Source organism: Bos grunniens, chromosome 12 (assembly GCF_055505025.1).
Source record: "Bos grunniens cultivar Pamir isolate PY7600 chromosome 12, Bosgru_T2T1.0, whole genome shotgun sequence".
Lineage (NCBI taxonomy): Eukaryota > Metazoa > Chordata > Mammalia > Artiodactyla > Bovidae > Bos > Bos grunniens.
In genome coordinates, this window is record NC_141176.1 from 83297789 (window position 1) to 83312895 (window position 15107).

General features: G+C 36.5%; 1 protein-coding gene across 42 annotated transcripts in view; it reads left to right on the forward strand.

Annotated features, from left to right (window-relative positions):
- The window catches only part of PCCA (propionyl-CoA carboxylase subunit alpha), a 420374-nt gene that overhangs the window by 204600 nt on the left and 200667 nt on the right, over positions 1–15107 (forward strand). For all 42 annotated transcript variants that reach the window (XR_015138441.1, XR_015138440.1, XR_015138442.1 and 39 more), the window contains 3 exons: positions 2476–2578; positions 6970–7064; positions 9365–9515. Coding sequence is in view for 39 of the 42 variants with exons in the window: in XM_086330472.1 (XP_086186598.1) it covers positions 2476–2578; positions 6970–7064; positions 9365–9515 (349 nt within the window). In the remaining 3 variants the exon portion in view is untranslated. The remainder of the gene's footprint in view (positions 1–2475; positions 2579–6969; positions 7065–9364; positions 9516–15107) is intronic.

Consider the following 15107-nt stretch of genomic DNA (forward strand, 5'->3'; position numbering starts at 1 on the left):
TGCTTCTTAGGATGTCAGGTTTTTTTATCAGTCATCTCTCCAAGGCTACTCTTAGTAACATATTCTTTTATAGTGAGATTACTCATCAGTTTCCTGACAGTCAGTGATTTTCACCAGTGGATTTGGTATTTAACCAGTGGATTTTAATTTAGAATTCAGTGTCTTCAGAAATCGCCATATCTATTCTTATATTGGGTCTCTTTGGTAAATAAGTTAACCCTTTCCTGGCTAGTAAATGGCATATTGTTTCAAAATATTTTCATATAACTAGTAAAAGTATGTACATAAATACTTTTCTACCTAAAATTATTCCCTTCAACTTGATAAATAAGCTATCTCTAAAACTGTACTGAGATTAACAAAAGTATGACATTATTTGATATAATGATATAGGATCCTCATTTTAAAAATTTGCTCTGTAACCTCTGTTAATTTGGAAAAATAGAAACTTTGAAAAAATTGAGGAAACAGTCCAGAAAACACCCATATATTGTCTTTCGGAGTCACCAGCTGTTGACATAATGCTGAATTGCATTTATTCCTTCCTTTCTCCTAACTTGAGGAAGAAATTTTTCACATATTCCACAAAAATTTTAACATTCCTCAGAAAATTTAGTAGCTGCTTATTGTCCTAAGAAGTATGTCCCTTTTGTAACATCTTCAGGGAAGTGTCATCTGTACTTAGAAGTTTTAGAACATCTGAAAGATTTTTTTAAAAGTTTACTTTTAAACTTTTAAAGTTGGTTATGGCATGCTGCAGTCCATGGGGTAGCAAAGAATTGGACACAACTTGACGACTGAACAACCACAACATATTAAATTAGGGTGAAAGTCATGGAGGTTATTGAAAATAAATTCATATATTTTCACAATCTCTGGCTTCCTTTTCTTTACGCCAATTTAAATGAAATGTTGTGGCATGAATGGAAAATTAATCCTCTCTACATTTTGGAGTACCCCTATGTGATTTCAGGTGTTGTGAGGGCAGTTTCTGTTTCATTTTTCTATCACATATATAATATATGCACCAGCCTCAGTTTCACTGTTAGTATTTATGGAATGATTGTATGACTGAGTGGTACAAATGATCTACATGCAGTTTTCCATGAATTCTAAAACATGTTGGTAAATGCTCTCAAACTTGATACTTTATTTGGGAGACTTTGATTTTTCACTTTTGGTATTTGTGATTTCAAAGCAAAATAAAAACTCTAAAATCATTAGAGCAGAGACAAACTGTAAAGTATTATGTTTTTCCTTTGTGAATCATTGTATCCCACCTAATAAGAAGTGGGTTATATGATACTGAAAGCAATGATTCATCGTGCTTTAGTTTCTTTGAGGTTTTCAGTCTCCTGAGATCTAAACTCCATTCCCTTAAATCGTGAAAGTAATGGAGGCCTAAGAAAACATGACACTTTTTCTCTGAGACCACTGAGAAATAGAAATATTTGCAGTATGTTTTGAAGTTCATCTTCTAGTCAGTGTTTATTCGCAATGTTATATTTTTCAAGCACACAAACAAATGAGATAGTTATTTCTAATATTGCCAGATGAAGTGTTTGCAAATGAAAGGATTAAAAGAATTTTAATGTTGAACATTAAATACAGGTATTTGAAGTGTAAAAAACTATTAATTACATGTAAAAGAAATTAAAGTTTATATTCTATATATATCGATGAATGGAACATAAGATCCTCAATTAGTTTTAAGTAAGCAAGTCTGAGTTTTTAATAGACTGAATGAACTCATGTCAAAGTGTGTGACTTTAGTAAGCATATTTTAATAATATTAATAATGTTTAAGTTATTGTAGTTTGGAAATAAATGTATAACAATATTTAAATTCATGTTTTTATTTAAAAAATCAAGCTGTTCTCTTTTGTTAACTATTTTTGAGCAATTTTAAAGAAGATAAAAATTACAATGATCTGTATGGACGTGTGGGGGACCATTCAAAGTTGGGTGCTTAAAATATTTGGAAATGTTCTTGAGGACTTTCCTCTCCTGTTCTTACTGAGTTTATTTGCTGTGGTTTTGCCCCAGCTGTGCAGTTGCCTATGTTCTTTACATTTTTGTGTGCATTGTCTCACTTTTGAGTCAAATGGATACACGTTTTTATATATTTTTATTAGTGGAATTAAGGTATATTAAGGTCAAAGAAATGAAATTTTACATGCTTTGATGGCTTATTAAAATGTCTCTTTTTTAAAAGCAGTTGGTGAAATAAGTATTTGGTATTCGTCTTTTTATAAAAATCTAAGCTCAGGGAAATTAAAGCATTTACCCAGAGTCACAGTACTAGTAAGTGGAAGACTTGTTGTTCAGTCCGAGTTAATTGAGTTATTTGTATGTTCAGTGTATTTTTCTCTGCTCTGCTCAGAGGTATGCAACAGTAAGCCTTTATCTAGTTTTCCTTATGTCAGGGGCTGTGCTTGTTTTGTGTTCATGTGCCTCTTCTCTTTTTCTTCATAGGGATGGTTTTCGGTTTTCATCTCAAGAAGCTGCTTCTAGTTTTGGTGATGATAGGCTACTAATAGAAAAATTTATTGATAACCCCCGTCATATAGAAATCCAGGTTGGTACATTTTAAGATACTTTCAAATCATTATGACTTTAAAATAATATTACTTAGTCCTATTAGAATACATCCTGTCTTAAATTTTTGGGTGATTGTGAATGGTCTGTTTTTTATTGAGCCCATCTTTGCATGAAATGTTCCCTTGGTGTCTCTAATTTTCTTGAAGAGATCTCTAGTCTTTCCCATTATATTGTCTTCCTCTGTTCCTTTGCACTGATCACCGAGGAAAGCTTTCTTACCTCTCCTTGCTATTCTTTGGAACTCTGCATTCAAATGGGTATATCTTTCCTTTTCTCCTTTGCTTTTCGCTTCTCTTCTTTTCACAGCTATTTGTAAGGCTTCCTCAGACAGCCATTTTGCTTTTTTGCATTTCTTTTTCTTGGGGATGGTCTTGATCTCTGTCTGCTGTACAGTGTCACGAACCTCTGTCCATAGTTCATCAGGCACTCTGTCTGTCACATCTTATCCCTTGAATCTATTTCTCACTTCCACTGTATAATTGTAAGGGATTTGATTTAGGTCATACCTGAATGGCCTAGTGGTTTTCCCTACTTTCTTCAATTTCAGTCTGAATTTGGCAATAAGGAGTTCATGATCTGAGCCACAGTCAGCTCCCGTGTATGTATTTTGTATATATTTTGCTGACTGTATAGAGCTTCTCCATCTCTGGCTGCAAAGAATATAATCAATCTGATTTCAGTGTTGACCATCTGGTGATATCGCTGTGTGGAGTCTTCTCTTGTGTTGTTTGAAGAGGGTGTTTGCTATGACCAGTGCGTTCTCTTGGCAAAACTCTATTAGCCTTTGCCCTGCTTCATTGTGTGCTCCAAGACCAAATTTTCCTGTTACCCCAGGTATTTCTTGACTTCCTACTTTTGCATTCCAGTCCCTTATAATGAAAAGGACATCTTTATTTGGGTGTTAGTTCTAGAAGGTCTTGTAGGTCTTCATAGAACTGTTCATAGAAAGTTCCCAGTTCAGGCATCTTTACCAACATTTGATTTCTCAGTTTTTTAATGTCTAGCCATTTGGTGGACATGTAATAGTATCTCTGTTTTAATTTGCATCTCCCTAATGAATATTGATATTGAACATGTGTTTTTGTTTTATTTTTTAAGTTGATTAACCAAAACTGGATATCATATTTTCTGAAGTGACCGCTCAAGTCTCATCCTTGGCCCTCCCCTCTCCCACTTTCAAATTTGACTTTTTAAAAATTATTGAATGTTGAGGGTTCTGTATCTGTTTTGTTATGAGTCCTTAAGGTTTTTATACTGATTATAGTTTGAGAGGGTAGTCCTTTCGGCCAGCGTGTAGTGGAGGTGATGAGAGGTGATCGAATTCAGGGTGTTTTGTGAATGCAGACTAGAATTTCCAAAAGATTGATGTGCTATATAAGAAAAGTTAGGCATCAGAGATAGTTTCAGGCTTTTGGCCCAAGAAATGATAAGAATGGGACTGTCTTTTACTGAGATGGGAAAGACTGTGAGAGGTACATATTTGGGGGAGGAAATCAGGGTATGAAGATTAACAGATGAAGGCTGAGATGCCCATCAGATACCAAAATGTGGATTTGAGTAGACTAATTTAGGGGAGATATTAGTATTTGAGCTGTCCTTCCTGTAAGATCCTAGAGGCAAAATAGATTTTCCCCTTCTCTGTATTCCCCACCCAGCACTTATTTGTGCTATCAGAAGACCGCTTAAGCCATATTACCTTTAGCCATCTCACTTTTTCCACACTAAAAAGTATCGCTTTTTTTTTACTGATACTCAATAAATGTTTGTTGTATTGTGTTAAATAATTATATTTCTATGTCAACTTTTAGCTTATTTTAATTAACCATGGCATATATTTATGTTGATATTTTTTAACATAGGTTAAAGTTACAGTAACTTAAATAGGCAGCACAGGTGTTTCCCAGATCTGATCTGCACTTGGGAGTTGCTTTCTTTTTTTTTTTATTTACCTTCTTCATTTTAATTAATTACTATTAGTATGTGCACATGATAAAGGGTATTCAGCAGAAAGCAAGCCTTCTTCCATTCTTGTCTCCAAGCAACCCTGGTTTCCATCCCTGGAAGCCGACACTGTTACTGTTTTTTGAATATCCTGCCATAGTCGATGAATATATATATATGTAGTGTTATTTTCGAAGGGAGCTATCACATACTTTGTTCTTTGTCGTGCAGTGGGAATGACACTGCTCTGTTGAAACCAGGGCGCTGCTGGCATTTTATGGGCTGGATCCGTGGATGCTGAAAGACTTGCATTATGTGAAGTGGTCTATTAACAAGGAAGCTTTTCCTAATAAACTAGATACCTGGGAGATCATTTTATAATCATAATCATTATCACACGTGTCTGTAAAGGGTAATATGGATAGTTTAAAAACCTCATGATGCATTGAGCATTAACTTCCTTTACAAGCACTTTTTTTTTTTAATAATGTTGTCCGGTTACTTCGTCTCTCAATTTGTTTAGTGGAATTCCCTGGTGGTCCAGTGGTTAGGACCCCGGGCTTTCACTGCTGTGGCCCAGGTTCAGTTCCTGGGCAGGGAACTAAGATCCTAAAAGCCACATGGTGTGGCCAGAAGAAAAACTATGCGCAGACTTTAGAGAAAAACAAACTTGACTCTGTGACCAAAATGAAAAAAAAAAGTAGATCATTTATGTATATTTGAATCTAATATTTTACAGTTGAAAATGTTTCTGAGAATCCTTGATTGTTGTCACTTTATTTCTTGGAGGCTAAGTCTACTTTCACCGCTACATCAATTAGACTAAGAAAAGGTAGAATAAATTTAACATTTAAAAATAATTCTGGATGTAGTTCTATGGTCACTTTTGAGTCTTAGAAATAAAATTCCAACTTATTGGATTTCATTGCTGTAATGTTTCCCTTTGGAAGCATTCTTGAGGTTTGGATAGGTTTAAATTCCTAAAAATTAATCATGCAATCATGTATTAACTGTTCATTTTATTGTTTAATATATTGTTAAATCACGATCTTTTCAGTGTTTCCAGGAGCCATATAAAATATTAAGATGATATCTACTATTAATGATGCATGAAGAAACAGAGTGACTTGCCCAGAAGGATTACATAGCTGTTTAGAATTTAAATTAGGGCCTACTCTTTTTGCTTCTAGAATAGCTTTTATCTCCATTAGCTTAAATATATGCATTCAGTAATATACACCTACTCCTTAATCATGAAAATTGATTCAGTTCAGTTCAGTCACTCAGTCGCGTCCGACTCTTTGCGACCCCATGAATCGCAGCACGCCAGGCCTCCCTGTCCCATCACCAACTCCCAGAGTCCACCCAAACGCATGTCCATCAAGTCAGGGATGCCATCCAGCCATCTCATCCTGTGTCATCCCATTCTCCTCCTGCCTCCAATCCCTCCCAGCATCAGGGTCTTTTCCAATGAGTCAACTCTTTGCATGAGGTGGCCAAAGTATTGGAGTTTCATGTTCCAATGAACACTTAGGACTGGGTTTTTTTTTTTTTTTTTTCCATGGGAAAACATGAACAAAAAGCATGTTTTAGGGTTGCCAGGTTTAGGTAAGGAAATACATGTTAAATTTGAATTTCAGATAAATGGTATTTAAGTAAAAGCGTGTCTCATTCAATATTTTAATATTTTTATTACAATTAAAAACTCTAGGGACTTCCCTGGTGGTCCAGTGGCCAAGACTCCAGGCTCCCAATGCAGGGGGCCTGGGTTCGATCCCTGCCCAGGGATCTAGATCCCACATGCTGCAACTAAGACCCAGCACAAATAGTAAATATATAAATAAATATTAAAATGAAAAGCTCCAGTTTATTTCTCACTATCCCAAATGGGAAAAACCATAATGGTATATACTAACCCCAAACTTTCTACTAGTTTCTTATAACAAAAATAAAACACAGTAAAAATATCGCTGTATAATAGAACAGACTGCATATCGGTTGTAAATGAAATAGCATTTTCCGATCAACAGACATTGCGGTATTAACAAGTAAATGTTTATCATAGCACCGTGGCTCTCCCAAGTGCTATTGAAATCTAAGATGTATTCCCTTTACTGATGTTCAGTATCCTTCACAAATTTGTATAATTGATTCTGATATTTTACCCAGTATATCGGAAATGTAACATGAAAATTTTTTTCCTCAAGTCTTTTTAATAAAAATGTTCCATTGAGTTTTGGAGTGGTAGATAATAAAATTTTCTTTCACTGATGTCAACCACAAGGAAACTGTATTTGAGTGGTGTCTTGTGTTTTAGGAGGTCGGAGTATTAAAAACCAGGGGGTGTTACATGGAGAAATGTTAACTGGGCATGTGTGCTGTGGATATGGCTGTATAATTTTTCAAGTGGTATTATTGCTGTTTCAGGTTTTAGGTGATAAACATGGGAATGCCTTGTGGCTCAATGAAAGAGAGTGCTCAATTCAGAGAAGAAATCAGAAAGTGGTGGAGGAAGCACCAAGGTAAGCGCTTCTCCTGAGGAAACTACAGAGTAGTCTGATTTTCTATATTTCTTATGATTCTTTCCCATTGTAATAAAAACTATGTAATAGAGCTGAAATTACTTTAACAGTAATAGTAGGATCTATTAGTTGTCCCACAGCATGTGGGATCTTGGTTCCCTGACCAGGGATCAGACTCATGTCCTCTGCATTGCAAGGCAGATTCTTTATCACTGGATCACCAGGGAAGTCTCTACCTCTGGGCTTTGAGCACAGTGATGAGCTTGTCTGCAGCTCTAAGGATCACTAGGAGAGTTTATGACAAGGGAATGAGCAGGACCATTCTCACCATGACAGGTGAGAGTAGTTTTACTCAGCTGTGCTTGCGATTATCCAGATGTTATGATGATAATCTTTAGTTGCACTTCCCTTTTTTTTTTTTTTTTGGTTGCATTAATTCTGTCATCCAGTTATTGTTGAAATGTCATCTATGCCTGAACGAGACAGGAAAATGATCAGATTTTTGGCTTAAAGAAAGCGAAGAGGACATTACCAATTAAAAGAATCACAAAGATGTAAAATGCAGTGGCTAGAACTTATTTGGATCCTGATTCAAAGAGATCAGCTATAAAAAAAATTAATGAGATAATCTAGGAAATCCGAATACTAATATAGATGTTAAAGCTATTAAGGAGTTCTTGTTAATGTTTAAAGTGTGATTGTTAGGAAAATACTTATAGAAATAGATAGGGAAGTTTTGATGGAAGAAGTGATACCTAATTTGGTATTTTCTTTAAAAAAAAAAAAAAGGGGTGGGCTGGTAGAAAAGTAGGCATGCCACTAGACAGGACAGAAGTGGTTGTAAAGTAATAATTGTTACATATGGCAAACAGATACATGCAAGTTCATTATGTGCTTAGTCGCTCAGTCATCTCCCGACTCTTTGTGACCCCATGGACCATAGCTGCCAGACTCCTCTGTCCATGGGGATTCTGCAGACAAGAACACTGGAGTGGGTTGCCATGTCCTCCTCCAGGGACTCTTCCCAGCCCAGGGATGGAACCCAGGTCTCCTGCATTGCTCGTGAATTCTTTACCAGCTGAGCCACCAGGGAAGCCCAAGTTCATTATGCTCTTCCATAATAAAATGTTTATAAGATGTCATCTAAATCTTATATATTTGAGACTAATTTTAATCCACAGATAGAAAAATAGTCAATGTTTTGTTTCTCAGAGCCTTTCTTTCATAGAAACAAAATATATGAAAAAGTGGAAATGATCTGATAATATTCTTTTCAGGGTTCATTGAAACCCTGTATTTGTCTGTTGGAAGGTGCTTCTTTATTGTGAAGCAGCAGTTGTGAGGATTTGTTAGATGTACTGTTGATTCTTATTATTTGTGGTAGTTATGTTTTATAAAGTCACAATACTGAAGTGTTACTCTCACAGGAAATAGAGTTAAGTTTCTGTGACCCTTGAGTCAGAACATTTTCATCAACCGATTAATGCATAATCTTGTTTTGTATGTGTTTCTGTTGAAAGACACCTTATTTTATGCATATTGTTGATTCATTAATGTTGTACTCACTATCTTGGTGAGCAGCACTGTAATACTTGCTTGAAGCAATCTCACCTAACATACCTTTTCTCCATAAAGCACATTTTCCAATCTTACTTGGAGAAATTCTGAATATATGTGTAAAATTTTACTAGTTGTAAACAACTAGTTTTGCTAAAGCAGCTGTATATTTTATAGATTGATTAAAGTTGCAGTATAATGTAGAAAGTTCAGATGTTCAGTTCAGTCTCTCAGTCATGTCCGACTCTTTGCGACCCCATGGACTGCAGCACGCCAGGCTTCCCTGTCCATCACCAACTCCTGGAGTTTGCTCAAACTCATGTCCATTGAGCCGGTGATGCCATGGAATCAACTCATCCTCTGTTGTACCCTTCTCCTCCTGCCTTCAATCTTGCCCAGCATCAGGGTCTTTTCCAGTGAGTCAGTTCTTTGCATTAGGTGGCCAAAGTATTGGAGTTTCAGCTTCAGCATCAGTCCTTCCAGTGAATATTCAGGACTGATTTCTTTTAGGATTGACTGGTTCAGATGTTAGTTTTATATAAAAATTTGAAGTTGGTTTATTTCAAACTGTTAGGCTTAATTAACAGTAAGCATATATTCTAAGCATATATAAAGCATATACCTTGAAATCTTAAGTCAACATAGATGATCATATCTGAGTAAACTTAAAGAAAATTAATGCACACAAAAGATTACTTAATTTTTGTTCAAAATGTAGGTGGTCACTCTGTGTATATTTGCAGCATTTTTCTAGATTCTGAGACGCGAAGAGCAATGGGAGAACAAGCCGTAGCCCTTGCCAAAGCAGTGAATTATTCTTCTGCTGGAACCGTAGAATTCCTTGTGGACTCAAAGAAGAATTTTTATTTCTTGGAAATGAACACGAGACTCCAGGTAATAAAACCTCTGTTCTTCATTCCTCTCCATGCCTCTAAACTTTTCCCTTTCTCACCACCCCTTTTGGTTTTATAAAAGTGAAAAACCAATTCCTTAAAGTGGGAAATAAAGATTTGGTTTTTATGTTGGTGCTAAGAGACCTGTTGGAAATGACAGATGAGTATCATGTTAATTTGATGGTCAGTGACTAGCCCCTCTGCCTCGTTACTGCTAATACTTTATATTGGAAATTCCAGTTCTTTTTTTTTTTCTTGAATGTTTCTTAATGAAGTGCATTAGTTAGGGTTCATATGCTGAAAAGGGAAACTAATCAAGATATGACTCATAGAAAGGGATTAAGTGCCTACAAATCTTTGGAAGAGACGGGGAAAGGAAAGGTATTGAGAGTGAGCTTTCGGGAATGAATCTCAGAACTGAACCATCCAACCTGGCTTCTAGCGGAATGGACACCTCTGCCACAGTTGTGAGATTGAGAAATTAAGTGGTCGCCTGGAACTGTTAACTTCAGGGACGTACTTGGTCAATTCCAAGCAAGGTTTCAGGAAGCCACTGGTATACTGTTAACTCACTGATGGCTTTATTTCCTTTCTTCTTCTCTCTTTTCTTTGATTTAAATTGTAAACTGACAAATTCAGAAAAGTATGTAGAATACAAATGTGTAGTTGAAAAAAATTATTAAAAGCAAAAGTTTATGGGAGCTCAGTTGGATCGAGAAGTACCAAAATGCCAGTACTTCTTACCCCTGCCCCTCAACTTCTTCCCATTCTTAGAGATCCTGCCTCCATCTTCCTGTTTATTATTCTGACTGAATTCTAAACAACATTTCCTTATATTTCTGGATAGTTCTTCCTTTCCTTTATGCATGCCTTGACAATAGAAATAATTTTGCCTGTTTCTTTTTTAAACTTTCAGTCCATGGGATTGTATTAAATATGAATTTTTTGTATATGGCTTCTTTTCTCAGTATTACGCTTATGAGATTATACCATGGGACAGATTTTCATATACTGTGGCAGAAGTTGTGTATCTAGATGCATTTTGAGACCAAGGGTAATTCATATTTATAATTTGTACAATATTAACCTTAGTAGTTTTTGCTAAAAACTTACAGTACTTCTGTTTAAATCACTTTTTTAGCCTCTATCCTGTTGTTGTGGATATCTTCAGAATTGACAGACTTGTAGAGATTAATTTGATTTTGATTAAATATATATCTTTATAATGAAGTATGTCTAATTATATGATTAGCTGGGAAATCATGTTTTTTATTAAAATGGAGACTTGATTATATCATGATGAGAATAATAGCTTTGTAATATGATCCTGAAGGCAATTTGAAGTGACTACAATGTATGTTTATTGTATTCAAGACTCAATAAATACTAGACTTTAGTTGGGATACTTAGCAGATTTTGCAGAATTAATAATCAGTGTTTTTTATTTTTCTTTAGGGCACTTTGTTATTATGTTCAATTTTTTTTTTTTTTTAAGAATCCTTTACTTTTTATTTGTTTCTGGCTCATGTATCTCAGCGCATAAGTTTTTTCAAGTTTGTCCCGTGGTCAATTTTGGTATAAGACCTCCAAAAATTGATATTTATTATCAAATAATTCTGTGTTGTCAGTCTAAATCATTTAGGTACCTGTGTTTACAATTTGTATCATGAGTGGCTTGCCAGGAAATTATGCTCAGTACCCTCAAAAAAAGATTATACATAAATGAATTTCAGGAAAAAATCTGATAGTGCCTAAATCTGTGCTATATAATAGCATAATTATTAATTTGTGTCTCCTGTTTAATGTTTAATAATATCTCATTTCTCTCTTTCATTTGCTTCCAGGGATAGTAGTCTTGTCAGTTACCAAACAAATTATTATTTATTTATTTTTTTTAAGAAACATCTGTGTGGTGGAGGGATATTTGGTGGTGGAGGCTGTGACTGAATGGGAGCATGAAAAAAAGAATCTTGTGTTTTATAGTATTCCCGAAAGCCATGCTTAGATATTTCAAAGATGTCTTTCTGATATTGTTTAAACAATTCAGATGTCCTTTTAATGGTAGATTTTCTGTTTCAAATTTCTTTACTAACCTTAAATTATAATACTTAAGGCACATTCACCAAATTCTTTATCTTCTAAGATATATGTTATCTCTAATTAGTGTTTCAGTTTGAGGCTGGAGAGCTATAATTTTCTTTTTTTCTTTTTCCTTGAAATTTCCTGATTGAGTTGTCACTTTTTTCCAGCATTAGAACTTGTACACTTTTTTCCTGATAACACAGTATGAGTAGCATCTTCACTTTGCTAGATTTCCTTAAGAGTGACATTTGAAATAAATACCATTTCTTCTTAAAGAGAAACACTGAGAAAGTCACTGGGTTTGGTGCATAAATACTGGTTTTTATCTCTCTTTGGTGAGAATTTATGTATCAGGTTTATCTATGCCATCCTCATATGTTTGTTTTTAAAGTCACTGTTTTCTTTTTCTTAAAGATAAAATCCACATGCTTTTATGTTGGTGGTGTTCAGTGTTGTTAAGTCCTGTCTCTCTGTAATCTCGTGAACTACAGCAGGCCAGGGTTCCCTGACCTTCACCGTCTCCCCGAGTTTGTCCAAACTCATGTCCATTGAGTCAATGATGCCATCCAACCAGGTCATCTTCTGTTGTCGCTTCTCCTCTTGCCTTCAGTCTTTCCCAGAATCAGGCTCTTTTCAGATTGGCCAAAGTATTGGAGCTTCAGCCTTCAGCATCGGTCCTTCCAATGAATATTCAGGACCGATTTCCTTTAGGATTGACTGGTTGGATCTCCTTGCTGTCCAAGGGACTCGGAAGAGTCTTCTCCAGGACCACAGTTAGAGAGCATCAGTTCTCTGATACTCAACCTTGTTTATGGTCCAACTCTCACATCCATACATGACCACAGGAAAAACCATAGCTTTGACTAGATGGACCTTTGTTGGCAAAGTAATGTCTCTGCTTTTTAATATGCTGTCTAGGTTGGTCATAGCTTTTCTTCCAAGGAGCAAGTGTCTTAATTTCATGGCTACAGTCACCATTCTCAGTGGTTTTGGACCCCAAGAAAATAAAATCTGTCACAGTTTCCATTGTTTCCCCATCTGTTTGCCAAGAAGTCATAGAACCAGATCCCATGATCTCAGTTTTTTGAATGTTGAGCTTTAAGCCAACTTTTTCACTTTCCTCTCTCACCTTCTTCAAGAGACTCTTAGTTCCTCTTCAGTTTCTGCCATTAGAGTGGTATCATCTGTATATCTGAGGTTATTTTCTTTTTCCTAAAGATATAATTCAGATGCTTTTATATTACAAGTCCCTTTGCTCTGTAGCCTTAACCTCGCCTTTCTTTTTCCTGGGTTCTCTCTGACCTCTGTGTGCCTTTATCAGGTTTTACTCCCTTTGCTTGGAATGGTCCCCACCTCTTGTCCTAGTAGAAGTGTGCATATGTACCCACCGATGCCTATATGTTTCCTTCTCTGCATCTGAAAGATGGATAGAGAAATGGATAAATACCAAAAATACAACTTTATTAAAATCTTATTTTAATGAAATATGTAGTTTTGCTTGAATAATTTTCTTACTTTATTGAGTTGAAATACTAAGAAGTAGTAATCATTGGTTAAAAAAAAACCTAATATATCCATAAGACTAAACATTGGAAAAATAACTTCCCATACCCCATTTGTTATCACAATTGTGTATTTTTCTTGTAGAGGCAACCTTTGTTTTACTTAAAAATTGTCTTTTGTAGTGTTTCATACTTCAGAGAAGGCAATGGCACCCCACTCCAGTACTCTTGCCTAGAATATCCCATGGATGGAGGAGCCTGGTAGGCTGCAGTCCATGGGGTCGCTAAGAGTCGGACACGACTGGGCGACTTCACTTTCACTTTTCACTTTCATGCATTGGAGGAGGAAATGGCAACCCACTCCAGTGTTCTTGCCTGGAGAATCCCAGGGACGTTGGGGCCTGGTGGGCTGCTGTCTATGGGGTCGCACAGAGTCGGACACGACTGAAGTGACTTAGCAGCAGCAGCAGCAGTGTTTCATACTTAAAGTGTTATCTACTTCATTACGATTTTGAATATTCATTTGTATGAGTATGCATTTCACCAGTTTCCTATTTTTAATTTTTCCAGTATTTTGCTATCATAAATAGTGCAATTATTAAATACCTTTTATATTATGATTTTGCACATGTGAAAGTAGAATTGCCTGGAAAATGATAGGTTCTTGTATAATTTAGTGAAATAGTATCAAGGTGCCTTTTATAGGAGAACTTGCATGGCTAAAAGGATCTTTGCCTTTGGCTCTGTGTATGATAGTGAAAAATGGTACCATATTTTCATTTTGTTTTTCTTCTGAGTGAGGATGAATTTTTTTTCATAGAGTCATGTACATTTCTTTTGCCCTTTGGGTTTTCTAGATGGGGAAACAGTGGAAACGGTGTCAGACTTTATTTTTCTGGGCTCCAAAATCACTACAGATGGTGACTGCAGCCATGAAATTAAAAGACGCTTACTCCTTGGAAGGAAAGTTATGACCAACCTAGATAGCATATTCAAAAGCAGAGACATTACTTTGCCAACAAAGGTCCGTCTAGTCAAGGCTATGGTTTTTCCTGTGGTCATGTGTGGGTGTGAGAGCTGGACTGTGAAGAAGGCTGAGCTCCAAAGAATTGATGCTTTTGAACTGTGGTGTTGGAGAAGACTCTTGAGAGTCCCTTGGACTGCAAGGAGATCCAACCAGTCCATTCTGAAGGAGATCAGCCCTGGGATTTCTTTGGAAGGAATGATGCTAAAGCTGAAACTCCAGTACTTTGGCCACCTGATGCAAAGAGCTGACTCATTGGAAAAGACTCTGATGCTGGGAGGGATTGGGGGCAGGAGGAGAAGGGGACGACAGGATGAGATGGCTGGATGGCATCACTGACTTGATGGACGTGAGTCTGAGTGAACTCTGGGAGTTGGTGATGGACAGGGAGGCCTGGCGTGCTGCGATTCATGGGATCGCAGAGAGTCGGACACGACTGAGCGACTGATCTGATCTGATTGAGTTGTAGATGTTTTATGTTTTTTCAGGAAATTAGCCATTTGTGATATCATCAGGAAGCAATGCTCCATGAATATTTTCACATTTTTACAGAATGAGGGCTTTCTAAGCAAAGACCTCTGGCACCTGATTAAATGATAACAAGTCGAAAGATGGAGCTTGCTAGAGAGAAAGTCTTATCTTTCCCCAGAGCCATTTGTTGACATTCCAGGCCTTTCCCCTTCTCTCTCTGGAAAGATTTATTTACTTTCCAGAGTCAAGTTTGCTCTCTCTCCATGGCAGCATCGCTTATGTCTGTTTAGATGAATCGTTGTGGGGTTGCTCTCTAGTGATAGGTGCACCCCCCTCTGCCTGCACAGGGACATCAGACCGTGGGGAACCAGGGTGTGAGAAATGGTGTGAAGATGCTCTGTGAGTTAACAGTTGCCTCCTTCTCTAGTCCAGGAAACTGTTTGTTTCCTGGCAAGATAAGCAAATGAATGCAGATATAAAATATACAGATGTGATTCCTAGCTACTTTTCTCTC